The sequence below is a fragment of the Aythya fuligula genome, chromosome 4 (genome assembly GCF_009819795.1).
Source record: "Aythya fuligula isolate bAytFul2 chromosome 4, bAytFul2.pri, whole genome shotgun sequence".
Taxonomy (NCBI): Eukaryota; Metazoa; Chordata; class Aves; order Anseriformes; family Anatidae; genus Aythya; species Aythya fuligula.
Genome location: NC_045562.1, coordinates 9,369,530 through 9,394,562, shown reverse-complemented (window position 1 = coordinate 9,394,562; position 25,033 = coordinate 9,369,530). Strand labels below are relative to the sequence as shown.

General features: G+C 38.7%; 1 protein-coding gene across 4 annotated transcripts in view; it reads left to right on the top strand.

Annotated features, from left to right (window-relative positions):
• PDLIM5 (PDZ and LIM domain 5) overlaps nt 1–25,033 on the top strand; it is a 129,945-nt gene that overhangs the window by 96,614 nt on the left and 8,298 nt on the right. For all 4 annotated transcript variants that reach the window (XM_032186697.1, XM_032186695.1, XM_032186694.1 and 1 more), the window contains 3 exons: nt 4,695–4,879; nt 18,189–18,363; nt 24,228–24,408. In XM_032186697.1, the coding sequence (XP_032042588.1) occupies nt 4,695–4,879; nt 18,189–18,363; nt 24,228–24,408 (541 nt within the window). The remainder of the gene's footprint in view (nt 1–4,694; nt 4,880–18,188; nt 18,364–24,227; nt 24,409–25,033) is intronic.

The window sequence follows — 25,033 nt, the reverse complement described above, 5'->3', positions numbered from 1 at the left end:
TACCATGTCCTGACAGGGACTAACAGCTGGCAAATGTCTTTATCTCCCAGTCCTTCAACCAAGTAATAGCATGTAATGCAGTGTTTGGTATCTGGGGAGGAAGATGAGGAGAAAGAGTCAGGAATTACTCAGTTTTTATTAGATGTTGCCTGTTCGCATAGTGTTCCTGTTGGTTAGGAAGAGCTAAATCTGAGGAGCTTGTTGTGAGCTCTGGGTAAGTTTGTGCTGGCACTGGATTCCGGTATGTGTCCCCAGCTCTCAGACTGAGCCCCAGAAAGTTCTTTCTTTTCCATAAATGTTGTTGTTTGCCAGTTTTCTTTGGTTGATTTTTCTGTTTCCCTTGCAAACCACTTCCAACAATTATTTGCTTCATCTTTCTATAACTTAATAATTAAACACATCTTGGATTTTCTGGTCACAGGGCTTGAAATCAGCTGGGCTTGTGTTTCACTGTTCCTTCTTGCAGGGCTGAAAACCCTTGCCCAAAGCTTGACAGGAGAGTTTTTTTTGACATCTGCTAAGCAATATCATCTTTCTTAAAATGAAAGTGACTGTTTTGGTTACTTGTAAGAACATATATCATTTGTATTTTGAAGAGGGACCCAAGTAGTTTTCTACCCTAAGTTTAGAACATCATTTGCAGTGATAATGTACATTAACTTTCATCATGGAAAACTTTATTTATTTATTTTCTGTAAGTATTCAGCAGGTGGAGGAGAATTATTTAAGAGTTACAGAACAGAGTTAAAAGGTTAAAACTAGAGCTAGGAGGTAAGCTTGGCATTATCAACAGCACAGGTGTTCTGACATCAGAATGTACTTAACCTGAACCTGACTTCTGAGTGTCACTTGGACAGTCTGAGAAACCTACTTATGTGGAGCTTGGTAAATACATTAGGTTTATCAGTTTATCATTCCTTCTTCAGTCTTATAATGACAACACTGAAAAATACACTGTAGTTCTCTTCCTTAATCTATTAATTTTCTTGAATTTCTGCATTTTTTTTCTCTTTAAACCATGTATTCTCTCAGGAAAGAATCAAGGTTATTCTCAAATCTTTTTAGGCTTGCACTTACTTAAAAAATCTTAAGTAACCTTAGAAATATTGTCAAAGTTTTTTTTGTAATAAACGAGGAAAACATGTTTTTGTTTACAATGTGAAGCTCAGCTTAACTTAAAAAAAAATCATACAAGAGCATCATTCTTTTGGTTGGCCTCATGAAACATTTTTTTTTTCTGCCTGGTATGAGAACAAAGATTTAACAGTAAGAACAACAGTCTGGGTCATCACTGTACAACATCTTAGTGCGCTACAAAACAGTAGCAGGGCTAATTTTGGGGTTTGTAGAGTCTCTTCTTGGAAGATCTGTTTGTTTTTGAAAGACATAGAACAATTAAAAACAATAGTTGAAAGTTTGATCATTTCCCAGCATAGATGGAGATGAAGTAAAACGTTTAGGAATTAATTTTGAAGCATGAATTTTGAATAAGTTTAGCATATAAAAGGTGGAATATCTCCAGGGTTCTTTGAAAGTGAGACAAGGATGTATATATCTTTCTCTCTAAGGAGAACGCCATATTGTGTTTGCAGGCAACTGTTTGATTAGGAGCTGTAATTCAGAAAACACAGCGTGTGCACTATTCCCTGCAGCCCACTGTTGGTGGGCAATGTTACACTGGAGAGATGTGCCAAGCATCTTGCCTGTTAAATTAACTGGCTGTAGTGCAGGCTTAAGTTTATTCAACTCTTACTTGAAAAAAAAAAAAAATAAGGCACAGAGTGCAAAGGGTGTCCAAGACCTGTCAGAAGTTTTGGTGTGAGGCCAGCATGATGCCCTCTTTCAAAAAATCATGGCTTCAAGCTTTTCCCTTGTGAAGCTGGTCTTTAGGATAGTACATAATCCATCTTAGGTGGTCACAAATCACAGGGGGTTTCAACCTGTGGTTATCACTGTCTTTTAGGCTGGAGTCTTTGCGATTCCTCTTTTCAGTCTTTTTGTTTTCTAAGTGAAAACCTAAATGTCTCCAGAAATCTGTTGGTTCAGGAACTTGACTAACATGCCATTCACAAGCCTCAGCATTCAGCCATGGAAGTGGTGATGGTGAAGATAAAAGTCAGTGTTACAACTAGCCTTGTAGGCACAAGGCAGCATCTGCTTCTCCTCCTATACATGTAAAACTGCAAATCTGGAGATGAAGCAAAATTTCCATCCTGAGGGAGGTCAGGATGGAAATTTTGCTTCATCTCCAGATCTGCAGGTGAAGCAAAGATGATTTGCATCTCCTGTCTTTCCTCCAAAATAGTTGTAGTTGAGGAGCCTCAAAAGCTGCCGTTCACCAGCTGCATGCTTAAGCTGAGTTCAGCTGTTTTCTATGTGGTATTCTTCAGGAAGTGATGCTTTAAGGTAGAGTTCCAGCCTTTGGTGGCTATGCTTGGCAAGTTGATATTTGTGTTTTTGAGCCAGATTAACAACAGCTATAAATTGATATGAAGTCCAGTGGATGGAGATCACTGACCTTATGAGAGAGTTTTGCCTGTCTAGAATCCCTTTTTGCTCAGTAAGTAGCCTTGTCTGTGTAAAGGCAGCTGGTGGTTCAGCAGGATTTTCTTATTTGTGGTTTCAGACGAAGGCAGTAAAATAGGGGCTGGGCTTGAAAAACGATTTGACAAGTGGTGGTGAGTCTTTTAGATGGAGAAGGAATTTTATTTTATTTTATTTTTTTATTTTTATTTTTTAACAGAAAAAGACTGTGTTTTGTGGAAATCTCAAAGTTGTAAAGGGGTTCTGGCCTGGAGCAGGTTTGATGGTTTGTGTCTCAGATGTACTCGACTATTTAAAAGGATATTTTTGTGACACTGAAGTTGGAGGCACGTGCTTTTTTCATACTGGAAGCCAGTCCTTAACTACCTTGTGCTTATGAACCACTGAGCTGCTACTTAATGTCAGATGATGTCTTCCTATCCTTTTTCTTTCATTCTGCAAAGACATTTTTATGCAGTATCTCTCTGCTGCCTCAAAATCTGTTGTTAGGAAGACTTGTATTCTAAGCTTTTAAGGAGCATAATGTGTGCCTTAAATGCCTCCATTTGCACTGTACAAATGTCTCTGAAAATCTTTAACGTTCAAATGTAACAGAATGCAAGGTCTCACTTGGTGCTTCACTGTACTTGTGAATGCTGCATACAGCAAATCAATCAGAGTATCACTTAGTGACAGCTACCTTTGTTAGAAAAAGCCTTTAATTGCAGTAGCTGTTACTGAGTGTTCAGATACACTCTGTAAACTGTGAATCTTTGCCTTATCCAGCTAAACATACTAAATACATCAGTTGCTAACCCTGCGAATCTAGAGGCAGAAATCAAGGTTGTGAACCTGTGTTTTGGCCTCATTATATGTCCAAGTGCTTCCATCCAGCATGGTCAAGGCACTGCTGTTAATTTGCAATAAGTGTAAAGTAAAAATAACTCAAGGATTTTTGCTTTACGAACTTGGCATAATCTATATTCTATTCTGTGAATCACCCCAGTGAAATACATACAATATATGTGCTGAAATTTTGTTATTCTTCGACAGAAAAGAGTACAAGGATTCTAATGCATCAGCTGATGAATTTCCAGATTACACAAACTATGTATTTGGAATTGTTTTGATTTTATTTTGCAATGCTGTTGAGTTTATTTACTGTTTTGTTTGCAAATGAACTTCAGTAGCAATTACTCCTCTACTCTGAAAATTTTTAATGAAAATATTTGTTTTCAGCTTCCCGAAGACAAATACCCATTGTATGGATACTGTTACGTGGCATAAAAATCGTGTAGTTATAACTTTCTGATTCTTGAACAGTCTTGAGGAATAAGGAGTGAAAATTTATTAAGTAAATAGTGGCTACTTACACTCTATGTGAACCTTAAGTGCCATTTTCATCATGTGTCTTTTTAAATAGCCGATGGAGTTATGTTAACCCTTAAAATACAAAAGCAGCTGTAAACTGCTCCAAAGAGGCAATATAAAATATTGAGTACGTTGTTTAATGAATAAAGAAACTATAGCTTTTTTTAAACCCCTTAGTGCATAGAGGAAAACTGCATTTAAGCCACTTTTAGACTGATGATCTTTATGGGGATCTACCAGTAATCTGACTGAATGAGTATTTGCCCTAATCTCCAAGAAAAAGAAAGAATTTTGAAAAAAAAAAAAAAGTTAAAAAAAAAAAAAAGTGCTATTGTATTTAATTTGAAGTAAGGATTATGTTTTAATCTGCATCATGCCAGCACCTAACTTTTTAAATTTTAAAGGGATTTAGTTGTCTTTATTGGGTTTTGGAAGAAATTACCCATGTGCCCTTTTCTTAGAGAAACATCTTAAAAATGTATCTGGAATCACTACTGTTTCATCTTCTGAATATTCATTTTCTGAGGTCAATACACAAGAGACAGGATCTTTCACCAAGATGTAACTTTTGGCAGGCTTTCCACACATATTCTCAAGGACTTGTGCCCAGTCTTTTTTCTTCCATGCTTTGCACGGAGTTGGCTTGGGGTGATCATCAGAACTTCGATGATGACAGTGAATGCTGCTCTGTTGCACCAAAGCAAATGGAAGTCACACCGCCATTTCACAAACACGTTCACAGTGAGCTCACATTCTAGCAAGAAATGTATTTGATTTGTATCTCCCTTGTTTCGGAACAGTGACTCCATGGAGCCTACCCAACCTGCTGCTTACACGGCCACTTCGGTGAGGAGCATGCCTGCCAGCTATGAAAGCCCAGACACTAGACCTTCCCCCAACAACACCACGTCTGCTGCAGCCCTCAAGCCAACAGGGCCCCCAAGCACTGCTAAGTACTCGGGCTGGCAGCCTGCAAACCAAACAGGTAACTTGCAGTGAGGCTTTTTCTTGTTTGTTTAAAGGTCTTCGGAGAGCTCAGTAATATTTGCTTGACCATGGGTGTAACAAGTGCAGCCTTCAAATTATTATTGGTGTGTATTGAGTACAAGGCAGTTTGGTTAGAAAAGAAGAAAAACAGCATAAAAATTTTGGTAGACTAGTAGCATTCTGTAATTTGTTTGTTTCACAAACAGGCAAAATCCAATGTTGATGACCTTCTATTAAAAATCATGCATAACAGTCAAATATATACAAAACACAGTTTCCCATGTGACTGTCAATCCAACAGAGCATGTTCTCTATGATTTCAGGGAGTCTGAATCAACAGAGATGTTTTCCAAGTGATCTCTTCTGAAGTAGAAGCTTAAAATAAATAAATAAGAGACTAAAACATGAGAGTAGCAACGTATTTGGCATTGGTAGGCTTTATCTGTGGAGGATGCCAGTGTTGCACAGTTCAGAGACATGAAGGTTTATTTACAGCAGTTGATTTCTTACAAGGACAATTTACATAGCTGCTACCTTGGAATATAGTTTGGTGATTCTTATCCCTTTATACCAACGCTAAGACGTCTTATGACTGGAAATAATATTGTTTTCTTTCCAGAAGCTCCTATCTTAGAACTATATACATATTAAGAAATGCAATATGTGTAATTGTGTATCTACATTTTCATAATATTTCAAGCAGTAATTTTAGAGTCTCTTAATGTAACTTGTCTCTTAAATTGAATCTGTCTTGGCACTGAACTAAACTTGAATATTAATTTCAAAGGGTCTAGGAAATCTGTATTACTAATTAAATTTTAACTGCAGATTTTCTGGTAATAATGAGGTGAATATTTTTGATTCTCCTTATAAGGAGATAAGATGCTAAAAATGCATTTTTTGAGTTTTACTCTTAAAGGTTTTCCCTCTTTCAAATATATACAGTCCAGCAAAGGAACTGCAGAGGACCTGGCATAAAAATAAAGATAAAACATACAGTGTTACCGTTGTATGTTTTTAATGGGGTCTTTTGCACATACCATTAAATTACTGTTGATACTGGTAAGGAACGCATTTTGTTTTGGACCTGCAGTACTGCTACCGAGCCTCAAGATGGCAATACGCTGTCATTTCTATACATAGCTATCAAACATCGAGTATATTCTTAAGGGCTAGGTAAAGACAGGCCAATTCTTGTTTTCCTACTTTGAGTTACCTGCCATTGGGAAAGAAAAAAACAAAACCTGTTTTTAAAGTTATATTTTGGTCATGTGTACTTAAGGCAAACATTGTGGGGAAAAAAGTAATCCTTCGTTTTAAGAGGTGGCTGATTGTCCCCCCCCCCCCAAAGTGATTAATTTATTTCACTTGCACAGAAAACACCTGTCAGCTTGGGGTTTCAGTAGTACTGCACCAATTTACAATATGTTGGTAGGTGTTTCATAGCTAAATCCTACTACTGTGTTTTACCATTAATGCAAGTCAAATAATTATTTTGGGGGGTGATGACTGCCACATGACAGAGAAAGATTTATAAAGATGGATTAAGTTACACTCGATTCTATGGTTCTATGGAAATCTGTGCCCCTGCACTGGATAATTCAAAAATTTCTCATTTCACCTTAGAGGTTCAAAGTAGATGACAAAGGGGAAAAGCCAGACAGACAAATTTAGTTATGTTATAGAATAGCTTAAAAAAATGATGAAAAGTTAAAGTGAGCTATTTGAGCATATTTAAAATAATTTTATAATGTAGAAACTGCCAGAATTGCAAAGTCTACAATGCCACTGTTAGTTACTAGGACTTGAATCTGGCCCTTGCTTTTTTCCATCATTTTCAGGATTTTGCAGGTTTTCCACATATACATACTGAATGAGAAGGGAAGTCTATTTTTAAGTGTTTGCACTTTCTACAGCGCAACCCCCAAGGTTTATGTGTTAAGATCATGCAGTCTGAAATGAAGGTATGAGGCTGCCACATCAGAGCCTGTAGCTAGATCACTTGAAGCCCAGATGTGAGCTAAATCTGAGCAGTGTTGCTCCCCATGGCAGCAGGCACAAGGGGGAGACTGACAAAGCATGGTGTTGGGTAACTAGCACCTTTTTAGACAAAAGTAGAGAAATATGTAGTGTTTCTTGCATCCCTGTTCAAGGTGTTTTATTACAGTAGAGGTCCTGAGGATGTCAGTTCTGTGCTGTCTTTCTGTCGTAGGGTCCTGGGATGTCGTGTGCTAGGAAACCTGGGAATAGCTTGCCTCAAGTTTACTTCCAAAGAAGGAAAAACATCACCCCCTTCAGAAATATTGAGGGAGCCAGAAATAAAACTGTAGTAGGAAGAGACATTGAAAACCTGTTTCCTAAAATGGGCAGCCAGTCTGTGCTTCTTCCCCATTTGTGGGGCTCCTTTCTGAAATGGTGAGGAATAATGGACAAGTGGGAGATGTCAAAATGCCCTTGGTTTTTGTCCATCTTTTAAATGATCCATCTTCATCAATCTGAGGCACCTTCATATCACAGCGGTCTGCCCATGAATGAAGAAGTGACATAGCTAGCCACCTGCTAGCCTGACTTTTTAGGTAAAAAACAGCATTTCAGGAATCAATTGAAATTGTGACAGCTGCTGAGGTGTCTGAGGCTTTTCCAGAGGTTATACAGGTTTCACTGTAAGCTGGCCCCTTAAACCTGCCATAAGCTCACCCACAGCTTTATGTGGCATATATTACCCAAGTCATTCAAGAAGTCAGTATCGCAAAACTGGCAGGCAGGAGAGGCCTAAGCACGGTTACAGAGGCATTACAGCAGGGACTGATCATTTTTCTCAGGCATTTTACAAAAATTAAAATACCCAAGCTTTTTGTGTACCAAAGCTCACTTAATAAGGCTGAACCCAACAGTCTGACAGGTAAAACTTTTTAAATAGTGAAGTGTTTTGGTAAAATTAGTCAGATGTTGAAGAAAGACTATAACCGTTTCAGGGCATATTTGGTTTTCAGTCACTAATTCTGCTGTTTGTTTGCAGTCTGGGAGCATGAAGTATCCTTCAAAGCAAAATTGCCAGCACTTCGCAGGCCAAACAAAATTTGGCCTCACAGGTCATGGGTCTGACAGAATTTTAAACAAATAAAAACACCTCCCTCTGAGCCTGATTGATATTGTAGTTGAAACCCAGCCTTGGAAATAATTAGAAGGGAGGCATAATGTTATGCAAATGTGTATATGTTTATCAGTGTGCTGTTAATAACAGAAACTTCTTCAGAGTATGGTTTTGTAGTTCTAATAGCACTCACTCTTTTAATGATTGCTCTATATAAGACCAAGTCGTTTCCATAGCAAAGCAGATATATCACAACATTTTGTTTGTGTCTGGGGAAGCTGTAGGCAGCTGTTTTATGGCATGGTGTGAATATTACAAGTGATTTTGTTTATTAAGATGTCCAACTACACAGAAAAGTCATTTGGTCAGAAGGCGTCTTTTAGTTCATTTAGTTCATGCTCCATGTTGTCCTTCTCAAAACCTGTCACCTCCTTGAGGAGAAAAATTGCAATTTTCTTTCTGTGAACAACCTGAAGTGCTGTGCTGTGTGTGAATTCTCTGCCAAATGGTATTAAGTATTCGAGAAGTTTTTTTTTTTTTGTTTGTTTGTTTTTTTTTGTTTTTTTTTTTTTTTGAAAGCATCTGGAAAAGGTGTTCGTTTAGGCACTTAGGCAGGGTCCTATTATTATTATTATTTCTTGAGGATTCCCGTTACCTACCTTCCAGCAAATTGCAGCATTAGTTACCCAGCGTGAAGGTAACATAATATAACATCCCTTTCTGGAATACAATCCTGATATTACAGGATTCCTCAGTGGTTTGGCAAAGGAAATGAGGGATGGCTGCCCCACTCTTGTATGCTCATGGGGAGGCTGGATCAGCAGGATAAAAGCTGGCTTGTCAAACAGAGTCTCATCTTTGGCAAATTGGGTGCTCAAAGAGTTGAACATCTGTGGCAGGTGGAGCATATACACGATGAAGTGGTCGAGTGCGTGTAGGCAGCGGTTTGAAAAGAACATGTTTGCCACGGGCTTCTCTTGTCTGTATTGTTAATTTTTTTCAGTTGTTGCAATAAGTCAAATTGTGGCTGCTGCTGTGTGTTAAATGCATTGGCTAGGATTTATAATAGCCCTCATTTTGTTCTTGAGTTACGATGCTCTGTTGAGCTATGATGTTCTGTTCACCCACCAGAGGGAGAAGCTTTTTAACATGATTATATTCAATCTACAAAATAAAAAATAAATAAATAAAAATGCCCACCAGTATCCCAACTACATCACATCAAGTTACTTTACAATTTCACAGCTAAGGTAGCACTGTTCATCCCCAAAGCATTTTACAGTCTTGGTGCCATGTGCAAGCATGTGATGCATGCACAGGCATTGCTTTCACCCACCAAGACCATGCAGTCACTTCTTCAGCGAGACGTAACAGCTGCTTGTCAGCACGCTGTAACACTCTACGGCATCTTGAAAGGAAGTGAATAGCACCGTGTCAAATTGAAACTGCTGGGACAATTTAAGAAAGCACAATTATCCAATAAATGCAGTTACCCAAACTGGAGTTCAGCCAGGAGACGAACTGTTCTCGCAGAAAGTGCAGCAGGATCTGTGATGGGCAGGAGCAGTCAGGACTTTAGGAGTGCATTTCTTGTGCAAGATTGCCTCCTCTTTCCTGGCATGCTCCAAACTCTGTTGTTGGAGGTGGAGCTGCTGGCACAGTGCTGACCCGTGTGGGCAAAGCCCTGCTTTGCTGGTGGGGTCCAATGGGACCGCAGCCCACAGCTGGTATAGCTGGAGGCCAGGCGAGCCAGCACACTGCTTAGAGAGGAGGCCATAAACACTGGCCTCCCTCCTCCGGGGCTTGGCAGCAGAGCATGAGGATGGGATGGGAAGGGTTTGCAATAGAAGTGCCCAAAGCTCATGGTGTTAGGTGACCTGTTACCACGTATGCCAACTTCCTTATTCCCAGGGTCTCTGTCAGCCTGATACAACTGGGATACATAATCCCCTTCCAGTAGAGCTGGTCAGGCATGTCAGCATATTCTACAATACCCACAACTGTCAGTTGCCTAATCCTGAGCCAGCACATGTGTTAAGCACATGCTCCCTTCAGCAGGGGGAACACACTTGGAAGCTAGCTGTAAGCACAGAAAAATTGCTCCCCAGGCAACCTTGTTTGTAAAATTCTGCTGTTCCCTTGCAGTTGTTTTCATGTGTTTGGTAGACTTGCATTTACCATCTCTGGAGTTATCCTTAGTGTGCTGTCTTGCTGCATTTTTTTTTTTTCCTATTTCCCACTCCCTTGATAATATCAGAACTCTAAAAACAGAAGAAAATACAAACCTGGTCCTAGGTGTGATTTGGTATCCTGTCCTACATATACTGACAGATTAAGTCATCGTCTCCTTCCTTGTGACTTAGTCTGCAAAAGTTTGCTAAGGGAAATGTGTCAAAAACCAGGCCATGTCAGCCTCAGGAGTTTGGCCGTAAAGTCAAACAGCACAGAGCTAGGGAGGAGAGGGAGAGGGCACTGAGATGTACAGTGCTATGGCAAAATGCTTATACTTCCAGTAAAGGCTTGCTCGAGATCCATACAGGAATTGACTGTAAAATTTTGCCACCTTTGTTTTTCTGTGTTTCATTTGTTATTCCCCCAGTGCACAAGCTTACACACACACACAAACACACACACACACACACACTTCTGTGGAGGTTACAGGCCACCCTGATGGGGTGAGTTAAGTTGATGGCCCATCCGCTTTGCATGGGAAAGGCACCATCACCTTGTTCATGAAGTTCTGCTCTTTGTCCCTAGGGCCATCTCATCCAACATAGTTTCCTTCACAGAACAGGAAATTAAAAGCAGGAATTAATTATTAGGGGTTAAAGGAGCTACATGCCCACTGAGGACAATGGTGTAAATTTGGGGAAGAAACTGGAGTAATTCTTCAAGTTGAGGCAAATCCTTATACTGTGGTAAGCTAGAAATAGTCCCAAAATGTAGACATTTCCACTATTTTTTTTTTTTTTTGCAGAAAAAGTTTGTTAATGTTTGCCCCTTGCAGTTGCCGTTCATAAAAGGAGAGAGAACGCCTTGCCCATAAAAGTGATATGATTGACAGGTCAAAACATAAAAGCTTCCTGATTCTGGTGTATGGACTGTTATTCTTATTAATTTTTCACCTAATCTAAATGATTATATTGTCATGTGACAGCAAACCACAAGAATTTATTCTTACAAGTTAAGTAATGTGAACTTGGACTTAGCCAAGCAAAACCCATTGTGAAACCAGAGTAATTTATAAATGTCTACCTTAATTTGATGGCAGTGTGAAATTGTAACTCCTGCAGACATGGTGGAAACTAGCATATGTTTTTAAAACTTGGATGTTTATATTTAAGAAGGGGTGGGTCATAGTAATTACACAGACATGTACCTCATGCTTGTTGGAAGCAGAATGGCCTGCTGCGCCACGCTGCAGGATCTGCTGAACAGAAACTCACCTAAAAAATTGGGTCTGTGGCAATTTTCCTGGGGTTTGATGTTGCTAAATTCATGTGGTATTGCATCAAACTTTAGTGCATTCAAATGAATTTAGACATAAATCAGACAGAGGCATGTTCTTTTCTCTAGTCTTTTAAAGAGGTGAGGGGACTATTTGTCTCTGATTATTTCACACTCACCAGCTTTCAAGATTAGATGCTTGTTGCCTTTGATTTCTTAAAAAGTATCTAATATATTGCCATGGACTGATTGACCAGATAACTTCCCTTTAATTTGCAGCCTGCATCACTGAGGATGCTAGCTCAGAAGAGTGATGTGCTCTGGTAGGATGTACAAGTGTAGGTCATCCAAGAATTTTGCCTAATATTTGTACAACAAATGAAAAGTCAATATTGCTCTGGTAAATACATTCCTATCACTATGCAACCTTAAACATCGGCTCTGTGAAAAAGGCAGATAATACGTGTGTCAGTGAGACCGCACAGTCATGCTATCCTCGGGTGTAGTCAAGCTGTCAAATTCAAAACAGGAACTCAGAGTGAGAGAAGCAAAATGTTATCTGCAGAAAGGCACCAAATGGGCTTCTGAGCTGTCATTCCAGAGAAATAAAACCCTGTTGTGCAGGGGAGTGAGGAAGTCGTCTTTTCTCTTTCTCCTCGAGGCACATTTTTGGTAACAGCTATGCCACTTGTGCCAAATTTGTGACGGTATGTGATGTAACAAATCACAAGGCGACAGGCCGAGCCAGCCAAAACCACCATACTCGTTTTAATTAAAGATCCTTTACAGCTAATTTTGTCGGAGCCTTTGCAGTTGAAAGGCTGGTCGCTAGCACAGGAACTGGCCCCTAGGTTGCAGAGGTTGTTGAAATCGGGCCGCACTTGCACCTGTTGTGATTTTCCACGGGCGCATACCAGCCTTTGCTGGCATTTGGAGAAATGATAATGGTTTAATCCTTCCTGTTCTGCTTTTAATCAGTGGTGGGGTTTCAGCTTTGACGATGCTTCCAAGACTGTGCAGCAACCAAATGAGATCTGCTGAACGTAGCATTTCTTTTTTTCTTCCCCCCTCTGTCTTGCTAGTCCTGTAGTTTTCTCCATTTAACTTGAGCGATTTCACGCGGGTCCGGGAGTGGATAGAGTGTTATACACGGCTAATGCAATGAGCTGACAGCCGAGCTTTTCAGACACGTTGCTTCATCCGGCCATCTGTTTGGGTTGGAGGAAAGGAACTGGAAGATTTCTTACTGTACAGATATATTAAGAGAAGTCAGAAAATTAGACATATGAACCTTTGTATTTTCCATTTATAATACAGTAGTTTGATAGCAGTGTATAAATCATCAGGTTAGAGCACTTTAAAATGAAGTTCTGGCACTCCCACCAGTTAAAGTAGCATTGTTATTTATAGATATTACATGAAGCCTGATGTTATGTTTAAGTGAGCGTTAAACAGTTCAGGCTGTTGTATTGTTGCTATGCACCGGAGAACCTCTGTCAAAGTGACTTTGGCACCACTGTGTATCCGCCTTTCTCCCTTTGTCTTAAAAATCTTTCCCTAATGTTTGTAGTTATCCATGTGTTCAGCAATGGAACAGCCTATTGTTAGTGCAACAAGGGCAAAGTCACACTGGGATTTTTTAAAAGAAAAAGCCAGTTCGTTACCTTGCCTAAAACTTTGTTAAATATTAAACTAGCCATACCAAGGAGTTCAGTAAAAGCAAACACTGAGGGTTTGCTAAACTTAAACCTAATAAAGTAGAAAGTTAATACTCAGGTACAGAATGTTTTCTATTTTAAAAAAGCCAGCTATGACAATGCACCGGTAAAAATCAATGGTGCTTTAAAAGGTTTAACTAAAGAGAGTGAAGGCAAAAGCCTGCAAAACTCTGAAATTCAGCCACAGGGATCTTTTCTGTGACTTGCAGAGAACCTGAACCTCTCCACCACTCAGTGTGGAATAACTCTTAACGATGTTTATAATTTTAATAAATTATTTATTGATTATAATGTATTTATTTATAGAGCTGATAATTCAGAGAACCTGCACAAGTTCCTGTGCTCTGTGCCACTGCATTCGACAAAGGCGGTGGCCAGAAAATCTGTGGTGAGATGTTGTGAAGCAGCTGGAGTTGTTTTCCTTCCCCTCCCTGCTAGGTCATCTTTTGATATTACAAATGTGCGTGCACTTTGCCAGACCTCAGGTACCAGCTCTGTGAGAACAGAGCTGCTGAAAGATCCAAAGTCATAAATTTTTCCTTTCATGTGTGCTGGTATGTTTTTTTAATCTATTCATTTTTTAAGGGATTTGGATGCATAGCTGCCTCCTTCCCGACACCTCTTTCCCCTGCAACAATTCTGCAGTCTGAATTGCTTCAAAAAAAAAGTGTCTGTTAACAGCAACCCATCCCCATGCTTGACACCAAAGGGAGAATGTAAAAAGCAAAGTATAAAGCACAAACCGCAGGAGGGCTCAAACTGATGGCCAGAGTTGAGGGGTTTTGAGGCTTAGATTGAGTGTAAGAATTTGTACCCTCCTTGTTATTACTTGTGTGTCCTGCTGAAAGCTTCTAGTTCCATAAATTTGCAGGGTCTGATGTTTTTGTTTAAATCATGCAGCTGTGTTTCAAGGCTAGAGAATCTGTTAAAGAAACTAGAGGTTAATAAATAAATAAATAAATAAATTAGGCTGCTTCCACAGTAAAACAGAACTTAGAACCTAATTCTATCTGAAAGGTTTCCAAGGGAATGGGGGAAAAAAAATAAATAAATGCAGGAACTCAAGTAGTGTCAGTATTCTGTGAAATCTTGCCTAATGCGAGTATTGACTAACTTGTAAACTGGAAGGGCTAGTCAAGAAATATCAGCTTTCATGCTGAAAGAGAAAACATGCCTAATATTTGAAATTCTTCAGCCACATGAGGTAGAACATTGACAAAAAAAAAAAAAAAAGAAAAAAAGAAAAATTGTCAATTCATATAGATTTCTTTTACATCATTAATAGTTGCTTGCTTACAAACAAAAAACAACAAAAATGAGAACTCACCCACCACCAATAAAAAGTTGGGTTACAGTGGGAGTTACAAACCTTTGCTAAGATTAGGGGAGTGTTACAGGCATACGTCTGGCCTATGGAAAGATACAAGTAGGTGTTAAAACTGTCTGCAGGTAGGTGTTCAGATGGGAATCAGGAAGACTGAGGCAAATCAAGTGTGTGAAAAGAAGACTGATATATGTTGAAAAAAAATCTCAAAAAACAACTGTAGGAAGTTTACAGAGAAACCAGTACAGTAAACATGGTGAAATAGCTATTAGTGTACATTACTGGTGTATTTTCTTAAAAAAAAAGAACTTAGAGTATGAATCTGAGGCAAAGGAAGCAGACCGACTCTTCTTCTGGATCAGGAATCTAAAGTGAAAGAAACTTGAGCCCACTTCAGAGCAGGAATTGAGGGGGATAATACTCTGCAAGACCAACAAGGTTTTAATGTGAATATTAGAAAGGAGAAAATTACCCTTTGAGAGGGCACTGCAGGTACAATCTGTGAATATGAAGAGGGAGCTTCCTGGCTTTACGCTGGCCTCAAAAGATGGAAGAAGAGAGATAATAATAAAATGCCTTAAGATCTTGATTTTCAAGGATTCTTAAACAGGAAGAAACCTTTTCTATCCTAGTTCTCAGCTGATGATGGCATCTGCAGTGATCAATTAGATATTGTTCCTACCAAAGTAGCAAATAAATTTACAAATGACAGTCAAAAAGCCTTTTAAAACTTAGGTTTTGTCCAGTATCCAAAAATATTCTGGAAATGCAGAGGTATCTGAAGGTTACAGGTTATTTCTCATTCCCCAGAGTATTTGACACTAATTCTCCACTTGCATTATGGCTGTGATCCCTTGGGGAGTCTTGCATCTGCCAAAGGTCTGTGCATTGAACATGATTTCACCCATTTCAGTGGAGGTAGAGTAGATCCATCTGCTTTCACTGGTCCTCAATTGTAAATAGCCAGCTTGTTTTTGCTTAGGCCACAGCCTTAACATGGTATTAATCAGTGTGTTTTATAGTATGGTTTGCTTAAAAGAGAATTTTTGTTTTATCATAGGGTCAGCAGTAGACTGACATTATTTCTCAATCTGATGAACATTCATCTTCTCCTCTCCTCTTTTTGTGCTTTGAGTAACTCAGAAATTATGGTCCAATTTGTCCAACAGCTCTGAGAGAGGGTTTTTGGAGGGAGATCCTATCCTGGGCAGTAGTGATTTTTAAAGTTGGGCAGCATTCAGAAAAGCATTGTACATGAACACAGCACAGCACTAATGAATGTTGTAATGAGACCAAAGAAATAGGGGTGATCGTGGTAGTTGTACTTTTTCTTTCTTTAAGCAAGTAGGAGTTGTTGTTTTTTTTTTTTTTTTCTTTTTTTTTTCCCCCTGTGCAAACAAGAGCTAGCTGATGTGTTTGAATGGGCTTTGGGATTCAGCAGATAAACACAAATGAGCAATACACTAGAAACTGTGCTGCAGTTTGATTAATGGAGAAAACAGTCTTCAAACAGATTTGGTTTTAGTGTGTTTTTGTCTTTGCATGAAATGGGACCTGAAAATCAGAAAGCCGTTGGTGGTGATAGAGAAGGAAAGTGCTATTAATCAAAACCACTTTTGTTCATGTCTTCAAAGGCTTTCTGCCACCTTTTCCAGTTTTATCTCTTCCTATGTTTTCAGTTTAGCAGGCATTTATAATCTAAAATGAACTACAGTAGCAGAGTGACTTGTTCAAGATCAAGTGCTTTTGAGGTGCACATTTCTGAATACTTTCTACTTAGCAATGCTGAATGTCTCTATAATCAAGATGTCATTTTTCAAGATGTTACACACTGCTTTATTACATGTAATAGAGAAGCAATATGCTTAATATTAAAAAAATAATAATAAAAATAATGGTCATTAGGTATGCTTTTTGCTACTTCATATACTGAAGGGGATCCAAAAATATGTCAGTCTTGAAATCACTTATTTTGAGAAAATTCAACTACATTGCATCTTCATACAGAGGAAAAAATAAGCAAAAGTAGGTATTGTGCCTACTAATGCTAGTGGATTAACATCAAGCTAACAAGCATGATTAGACTATAAAAGTATTGGTGTTGAAAAGGATTTCTTCTCCAGCTGTGTCACCTTAGTGCACCAATATGCAGGAGAGGCTTTTTAGTTTATTATTATTATTATTATTAAAGTTCACTGGATTTGTTTGATTAAATTGTGTAGCGTGTGGCTATTTTCTTTAAATAGTAAGAAATTGTCATTTCTGTTGAATTTTCTTTGTATTTGCTGTCATTTATCTTTTCTGTGAATTAGTATGCCGTGTCCATTTGAGCAAGGAGGTATAGTGTTTTACTAGAAAGATATTTGCACCTTTCGGTAAGGGAAAGGTTGATCAGCATTACATTAAGAAAATAATGGGAAACAATTTTTCATCTTTTCCCTGGAAGATATGAAAGGTGATGGAAGGGTGAATAGCACTAACAACTAAGACTAACAGCTCCACAAACTAATTTTCCATTAAAAAGTATTGGGAAAGCTACATGCAGCTACCCCAACCATGTGTTGGAGAGATTCATCATTGCAACAGGAGCATTGTCCCACGCTGTCAGACATCTCTGTTGTTGCTTGGTTGTTCCCTCCTGAGCTTCCACTCAGGTCTTAATTTCACTTGTTGATTTACGAGGTTTAGTATGGCTGCTATAAAGACAGGACACAGAGTGAGCAGACATGTTTTTGCTTGCCTGTAGTTGCAAACAAAAGGCTATTTTTATTTTATTTCTTTTTTTTTTTTTTTTTAGATTTTTTTCTTTTTCTATGTAGCTTGCTTGATAAAGAAAAAGAATTCTCCACTTGACAGGAGTAACTACTCCCATAAACTTGTGCTGTTGTGGCTTGTACGTTTCCAAGGTACATGTATCAATAGGAGAAAGAAAAGCAGAGGAGTGTTTGTTTCTTCATTACCCTTGGCAACAAGTATCATCTGTGCATTTCATTTTTGTAAATGCATTTTTCTTACTCCTTAAAAGCTTATATATATGACCTTAAAACCAGAATGCAAATGGAAGTCTATGGATATACACACTTCTGGAAATGTCAGGCTTTTACATCAGAGCCATAATTTTTCTAAACGGATGCGAACACAGCCATTGGGGTGCTTCAGATTGGCAGTGCTTAGTGATCTAGTCTAGTGTATAAGTTTGATTTAGAAATATGTTTTCATTATACAGTACTGTATTTTAAGTTCCTGTGCATGTTGTATTGGATTCATATTCTTGTTTAATATGTTGGTAGTGACATACGATCTATTTATTTTACTCACTGTAAAATGTTTTGAGTAGGTATGTCATATTCTTATGTCTCTGTTCATACACTGATATTCTTGGCGCCACTTTTTGTATCTAAAGCAAAATAATGCCTTCACAGGTTGTGCATTCTTTCACATAACTTCTTTAATATGTTGAAATTTGTCCACTGCTTTTTTACAAGTTAGCCAAAAATGTGCTGTGTTATTCTGCAGACATTTTGTAAGGTAGGTAGGACAGTCTTACTTGGTGGGGGAGGAGGAGAAAATAAGCACTTTTTAATTTGTTGCTTTAAGTAGGCAGGTATATGCCAAGCTTTCTAACAAGGCTGTTAGAAAAATGTTGCCTGTTGCTCGTATTTCAAAATAATTTACTTGGTACTGAAAGATGGTCTTCTAAATGCTTTTGGCATTCCTTCCCCAGCTCCTGCCAGTGGATGGACATCAAACAGTATTAAACCATCTGGAACAACTGCCCCGAGTCAAAAGTTTGCAACACCACCTCAGCTAACGGAGCAAGACACATTGGTTCAGAGGGCAGAGCATATTCCAGCGGGAAAGCGTACTCCCATGTGTGCACAGTGTAATCAAGTCATTAGGTTTGTATCTATTCATCCCACAGGCTCTCAGACAGCTGAGCTTTGTTTTGCTTTCACAGGTTTTGATTCCTGAGGTCGCAAGTGTTTTAAGGCTCCATTTCAGTAACAGAGAACACTGTTTTTATATATGGATTATCTAGCAAATCTGAGAATGAGGGAAATGAAGGAGGAAAACGTGGCAAACTCCTAACAGTCAGAGCCTCACAAACTGTTTTACAGAGAACCTGAAGGCTGGGTGGAGTAGAGCAAAAATAAAACAAAAGAAAACTCAGCAAGTTAGTTCTCACTTGCACACACATTCCTATAAAATTTGGAAGATGAGAAAGTTGGAAAACAATGTACAGGAAATCAAATAAAGGCTAACTTGTCACAAATGTCAATTTATAAACCAGACTTTCTAAATAAGAGGAGTAAAAATAGTGAGTTCCATCCATATAAGAAAACCAAGGAATATGGGTCTAACCATTGCTGAGAATGGATTAATAATAATTTTCTACTGTTACTTCTCAAATTCCTTGGTGGTCTCTTTGGCAACTGGGTAGTTTGTGTACTTGATTTATATATAATACGGATGGAAAGGATTAATCCAGAGAATACACAAAACCAAGTATGCCAATTGAGATAAATAATTCCACCGAGTCCCCTAAGATATCTGTCTTTAGCCAGAATTTCTTACAGAGGAAGAAATTAATCTGGGCTGCATTGTTCAGTCAGTGATTTTTGACAATTAGTCGTGATTGTCTCAACCAGGGAGCTATAATCGCTTTTCGAGTTAATGTGCAAATCATTCCCAATTTTCATCTACCTTACATTTTATTTTTTTTCTAAAATAGATTTTTTTTTTCTTTTTTTTTTTTTTTTCTGGAAGAGATGTATACTTCTAAGATGTCGTCATCTTCATGGTTGTTCAATTATCTGTGCTGTTGAGCTGCAGGGGCAAAGTAATGCCCTGTAATATTCCTTTTTATTCATCTGTCCCATGTTTTCAGTGAACAAGATAGGAGAGCCTGCGCAATGTTTCGCCATAGTTAAAGAAAGAAACTTGTTTGATTAGGAAAGTGAGCTCTATGAAATAGATAAATTTCACTCAGTATAACAGAAAATCAAGCTTTCCACCATACCCTCTAGAGCTTCTTGAACCCTGGCTTGAATTCTACATCAGAAAATTCAACTAAGTCTAATCACTTGCTTTCTAGGGATGAATTGAGTCCACCCTGTTGACTTCCATTAGATTTCCATTCTGATAGTTCACTACCAGTTCAGTTAACAGCAGGGACTCTTTGCTAACTCATCTGTGATGTTTTGGCGGTCTTTTCCTAATTCCATCATATATGTCAAGGAAATAAAAATATATGATCTGAATCTCCTTGAAGCAACAGAAAAAAGTATAAATTCTGAATGTAGATATACCTGCTCTCTAATCCAGATTTTGTTCTTCACCGCAAAATGAAAGATTAATTTCAAAAAGGCCTATACACTTTTTGGATGAGATTTGTCTGATTCATTGAACAGTTTGGCCTATATAATAATCATATGTCTTTAGTACGCTGACGTTTTTGTTCTCTGGGTGCTGGAGAACTTTGAGTTCATCTAGTAAATACTGACATCATAGCAGTTCAAACTATGCTGCATCTTTCATGCAAGAAACCTAGCTTGGTGCCTCTTAAAAGACCTGTGCTTCAGCAGGGTTTGTTGGTGCTCTGCACCATGGCGTCGCACAGCAAGATCCTTGAGCAGCTAACCTCTTCTGTCAAGCCTTAAAGCACTTGCTGCTGTTCCCTGCTTTCATCACCATTGAAGAGATGAGCTTCAGCCCTGTAAGTAGGCAAGTGTAGCGGTCTGTGGAGCAACCTGTGCTCCTTAGTGGCCACATAGGAGAAAGGGGCAGCCCTACTTGGTAGTACTTAAACCATTGTCACCTACTGTAAGTGACAACTCTTCCTGAGTAGTAACTGATACTGTTGTCTGTTTTTCAACTGCTGTTAACGTGTAAATCCTTAAATTTCTTCACATGTTAAATGCCATCTAAATTATTAAAAGCAAGCATTGTTTCATTTGAGTATGAGATGACATGTGATTATCAATGCCAAATATGCCTAATGTTCACATTATGCAGTGGATTTGAAAGCTTGCATTGCCATTTCAAGTTCAAGCTTTAGCATAATTACAGTTCATGCCCTTACCGGTAGTGTTACCTATGAAAAGGTAGGAGGAGGATTAAGTGACATTGCACTGTACAACTGCTTTGAAGCCAGAATGCATTGTGGAGTTGGTTACTTTACACTAAGGCATAGAATAACCATGGTTAGTTAAGCCAAAACAATTTCTTAGAGGCGTCTTATAACTTTTTAATATATCTTTAATTATTGATACAGTGATTGCATGAAGATTTCATTTTTTTTTCCAAAGCTTCATTACGTAATCTTTTGTTTCTGTGTCTAAAAGTATCAGAGTTGGAGGCAAACTAAATTTCCCATGATCTACTTGCTGTGTCAGTCTGGCAAACTTCTGAGACATCCTGATGAAGACTTCTGGTTCTCAGGCAGTCTCACTGAGTACCACAGTGCAGAGTTTGCTCTCCCTTTCAAGTGCAAATGTGTTTTCCCTGTATCTCCATTGAGAACATATCTCTGGTATACCTGTGAATGATGATTTGGTTTTGTCACTTTCTCATAGATCTTAATTAATTTAAAGGCACGAGGGGAAAATTAGGAATGGTGCTTCCCTTGAACATCTCCTATACAGAAATTATATATCACATCATTTCCAAATGAGAAGACAATAACTACAAAAGTGATTGACCTACTCAGCAGATGTGGCAATCCTTTTGATCTCTCCACCACCAAATTTCAGTTCTGGCTTGCTGTCATAATCAAAGCCACATGAGAAGCTAGATTATTGCCATGATAATGCATCGTGACCATACTGATAAAGTTATATTTAGTTACAAGTAGAATAATAGTGAAATTATCCTTATATTCCTTGTACATTATTTACTTTTCTTTCCAATTTGACCAATTTTCTTTCCAATTTGATCATTGCTACATGTGGGACCCAGATGTTAGATGTTGCTACCAAATTTATGTACCTGGTGATCCTTTGGGACATAACAGTCTGTAAATACTGATGTAAGTACATCACAATCTCTCAAAAAGGAAAAAAAAAAAAAAAAAAAAGCAACTACTATTTGCCTCCATCTGCGGGTTTGGTTCATGTGGTCTTAGATGGTGATGTCAGAAATTTGGTCCAAAGCACTTAGCATTTGAAAGTAGGTTGGGATGAAACTGCATTCATAGGTAACTGTTGCTAGTTAGGTTGTCCCAAAGCATCAGGTGGGAGGAACGTGTTTTTTGAGTGCCACCTTTAAAATTGGACTAGTTTACAAAGAGTCAGTTGGCATAGAGTTCTTGGGGGGTTTTGTTGTTGTTAATGCACAATGAGGAATGAAGTCATCTGTAGCCATCTTCCTAGCATTTTCTGCCCTGGCTTATTCCAATCATGATGGTGGGCATGTGGCCCCCTCACTCCAATCTTTAATTCCTTTTCAACTGAATGAAGCAAATAAATAACTTTTCTTACTGGAAGCTGTTGTTTTGATCACAAAAATATGCAGAGACTAGGAATAAGTCCAAGTTCTGAATATCACGTTTTAGTGTATTTTACATAGCAGGTGTTTTTTTTTTTTTTTTCTCTCGCTCTCTCTTTTCTTTTTTCTTTCTTTTTTTTTTTTTTTTCTTTCCACATGCTTTGGGGGAGCTTTTAAGTCACTGGTATCATTAAGCCGCAGCGTCAGCTTGACATGTTTAAACTACAGCCTGATTAAACGTAAAATCGCATTTAGAAAGTGCTCCCCTGGCCACGTGTGCGTGGGGAGCAGGCCCACTAATGGAACACCTAGGAGACATTGTACAGGGCACGGCCACAGCTGTCTGGGGACTTCTGGGAACGAAACCCCATAGATGCACTCCTGCACTGTTTCCCATCCGTCTGGGTTCCTGCTCGCTGTCTTGAATGGCTAACCTCAATATGTCAGAACTGTAAACTGTGGAGAGCTAAATGTAGCAGATGTTGTAAAAATTCCTTCCCCTCCTGTCGCTAGCGTGCTTGCTTTCCATTTCATAACTAACCAAGCCTATCATTGCAGTGCAGATGGCCAGAAACCCAATCCTACTTGGAGTGGAGAGAACCTCTTCGGTGTCAGCCCCGTCTTAATGAATCTGTTAAATTAGCTTGTGCTGACACGGCGTGAGGAGAGCACTTTGTTGTACATAAGGGCTTGTATTGTTTGATCAGTACAGAACTGAAAGGGCTTTGATCTAGAAAGGTGCTTGTATGGCAGCAGGAGGGTATCAGGTTAGGTCAGTGTTTGCTCTGCTCAGGCATCTGCTGTGAGCAGGGGCAGAGGGCTGCACTCCCCCTGGCTTGCTCCTTAAAGGGCTACGAGCTGCTCCAGGAGCTGCTTTTTCACTGTTTCTTCTGCAGTATTCAGAGAGGAACGGAAGAAACAGCTTCAGATTAAATATCTTCTTCATCTCAGAAGGTGTATGAGTTGCCCTAAACCTGTTTGAGCCCCTTTGTTTTTTGAGTTCTCCTCCTGTTGAAAATATAAAGCATCTCCAGAGACAATGTAGAAGAGAAATGAAAATAAGTGTCTGCTTCTCTAAAGGAAGATGCCCTCTGTCCTCTGCCCACATAGTTCTCATCTTACAGTCAGCATAACTCTGGAAACAAATGTTAATGTTTTTGCTTTTCTTGTTGTTGTTTTGCTCATATGAGTATCTTATATTAAACAAAAATATTTCTGTTGCTTACTTAATTTCCAAAATTGTTTAGCAAACAGGGTGGTGACGCTAGTACTTTACACTTCTTTGGATTGAAATATTGGGAAAAAAAAAAAAAAAGATGCATTACTGAAAGAATGGTATCATTATTGGTATCACAGAAATGGGAAATGTGGTGAGTGAACCTGAGCCACAAAGTTCTCTTAAAACATAAATTCTGAAAGACTGAGTGTTGCTGGGACCCAGGAGTCACCTCATTAGAGTAAATATGTTTGTTAAAGAAATTTGCATGTTGAATGTGTTTTCAAATGAATGCTGATTCAATGGCATATACAAGAGACTTATGGCTTATAAAATGAGAAGTTTTTGTTTGCTTAGAAATGGACAGTTTCGTTTTGTCCATTAACCTTGTGGCATTTGCCAGACAAATGCTATAAAAGCAAAAAAAAAAAAAAAATAGAGGAGGTTCTGTCCTTGGAGAAAATTTTCTTATTTTAACTCACTTCTGGGGAAAGCAAACAAGAAAAAGCAACTGGATGGGTTACCTTGTGACAAACTTGTTGGATAAGGACAGCTACAGAATTTTTGTCTGACAAGAAGCTGCTCTTATTAGTTCGTAATGGAGTCAAGCATACTTTAACATTTGTGGCCTTGATATACAAATGCATGTTGAAAGAGAGCTGATGGTATCACAGAGTCAAATGTCTCTTTGCAATAGAGGGAAGCAGTTGAGAACATTGGGAACATTTATTAATTATTATTGTTATTTATTTTCTTTCCACTAGCAGCCTCTTCAGCACTGTATTTAATGCAGTTCTGAAATAGCATTTTTGAAATGCCATGAAGTGAAAAGAATTAGTCTTTACTGAGGTCAGGTGTCTCTGGGGGAGAGTTCAGTGGGAAAAGATCTCATCAACATTTGACACTTTCTTAGAAGCCCATAGGAGGGAAGAGGGATGGAGCAAATCTGGAACAAATTTGTGAACGGTGAAATAATGTTGCAGAGGTATTGCTGATAAATTAAAAGCTTTAGCAGGAGCTACCTCAGTGGTATTTGCTGATTAATCTTTTCTTCCTAACCAGAGGACCCTTCTTGGTGGCCTTGGGGAAGTCGTGGCACCCAGAGGAGTTTAATTGTGCTCACTGCAAAGCCTCCATGGCTTACATTGGATTTGTGGAAGAGAAAGGGGCTCTGTATTGCGAGGTCTGCTATGAGAAGTTCTTCGCCCCGGAGTGTTCAAAGTGCCAGAGAAAGATCCTTGGAGTAAGTGACCAGCAGCTGACCCGTTCTTAAGTGGGAGCATTAACCACACTGTTCACTGCTTCTCAGTAACGAAATTCCCTTTTATGTGGCCCAGTTTGCATTCCTCAAAATGTACTCTGGCCCACCTTTTAAGTTCATATCACATATGGAGTATATATATTTGTCTCTCCTAATGTTGAGCCTTCTCAGTTTCTCTCTGATGCTCTTTAAGAAAAGGTAGCACGGTCTCTTTTGCTCTTTCAAGTTTAGCCCGTTTTCCTTAAGCTGCTCTGTAGCTGTTGTAATTACTAGTTTTTCTTGAGCAAAATGCTTTTAATTGGCAGCTTTTTACAGAATTGGAGGAGGAAAAGAGAAAGAAAAATAAATAATCCTCCTTAACTGAGCTGAACACTGGGAAACACAGGGTTTGGCTAGAGTCAAAATACTGAACTATTCCCTATGGTAATATCGATAGAAAGACGCATTATCCTACTCGGCACTAATATTGCTAATTTGAGCCTGCCAGCTCTTCGTCTGCTGCTTTACTGCAGAAAGCGATGTGTCTGTAGTCTTATGTAACTGAGGTTATGCAGGGCTTTGGCAGTGTCATATTTGGCACTATATCATCTTCTAAAACAATACAGAG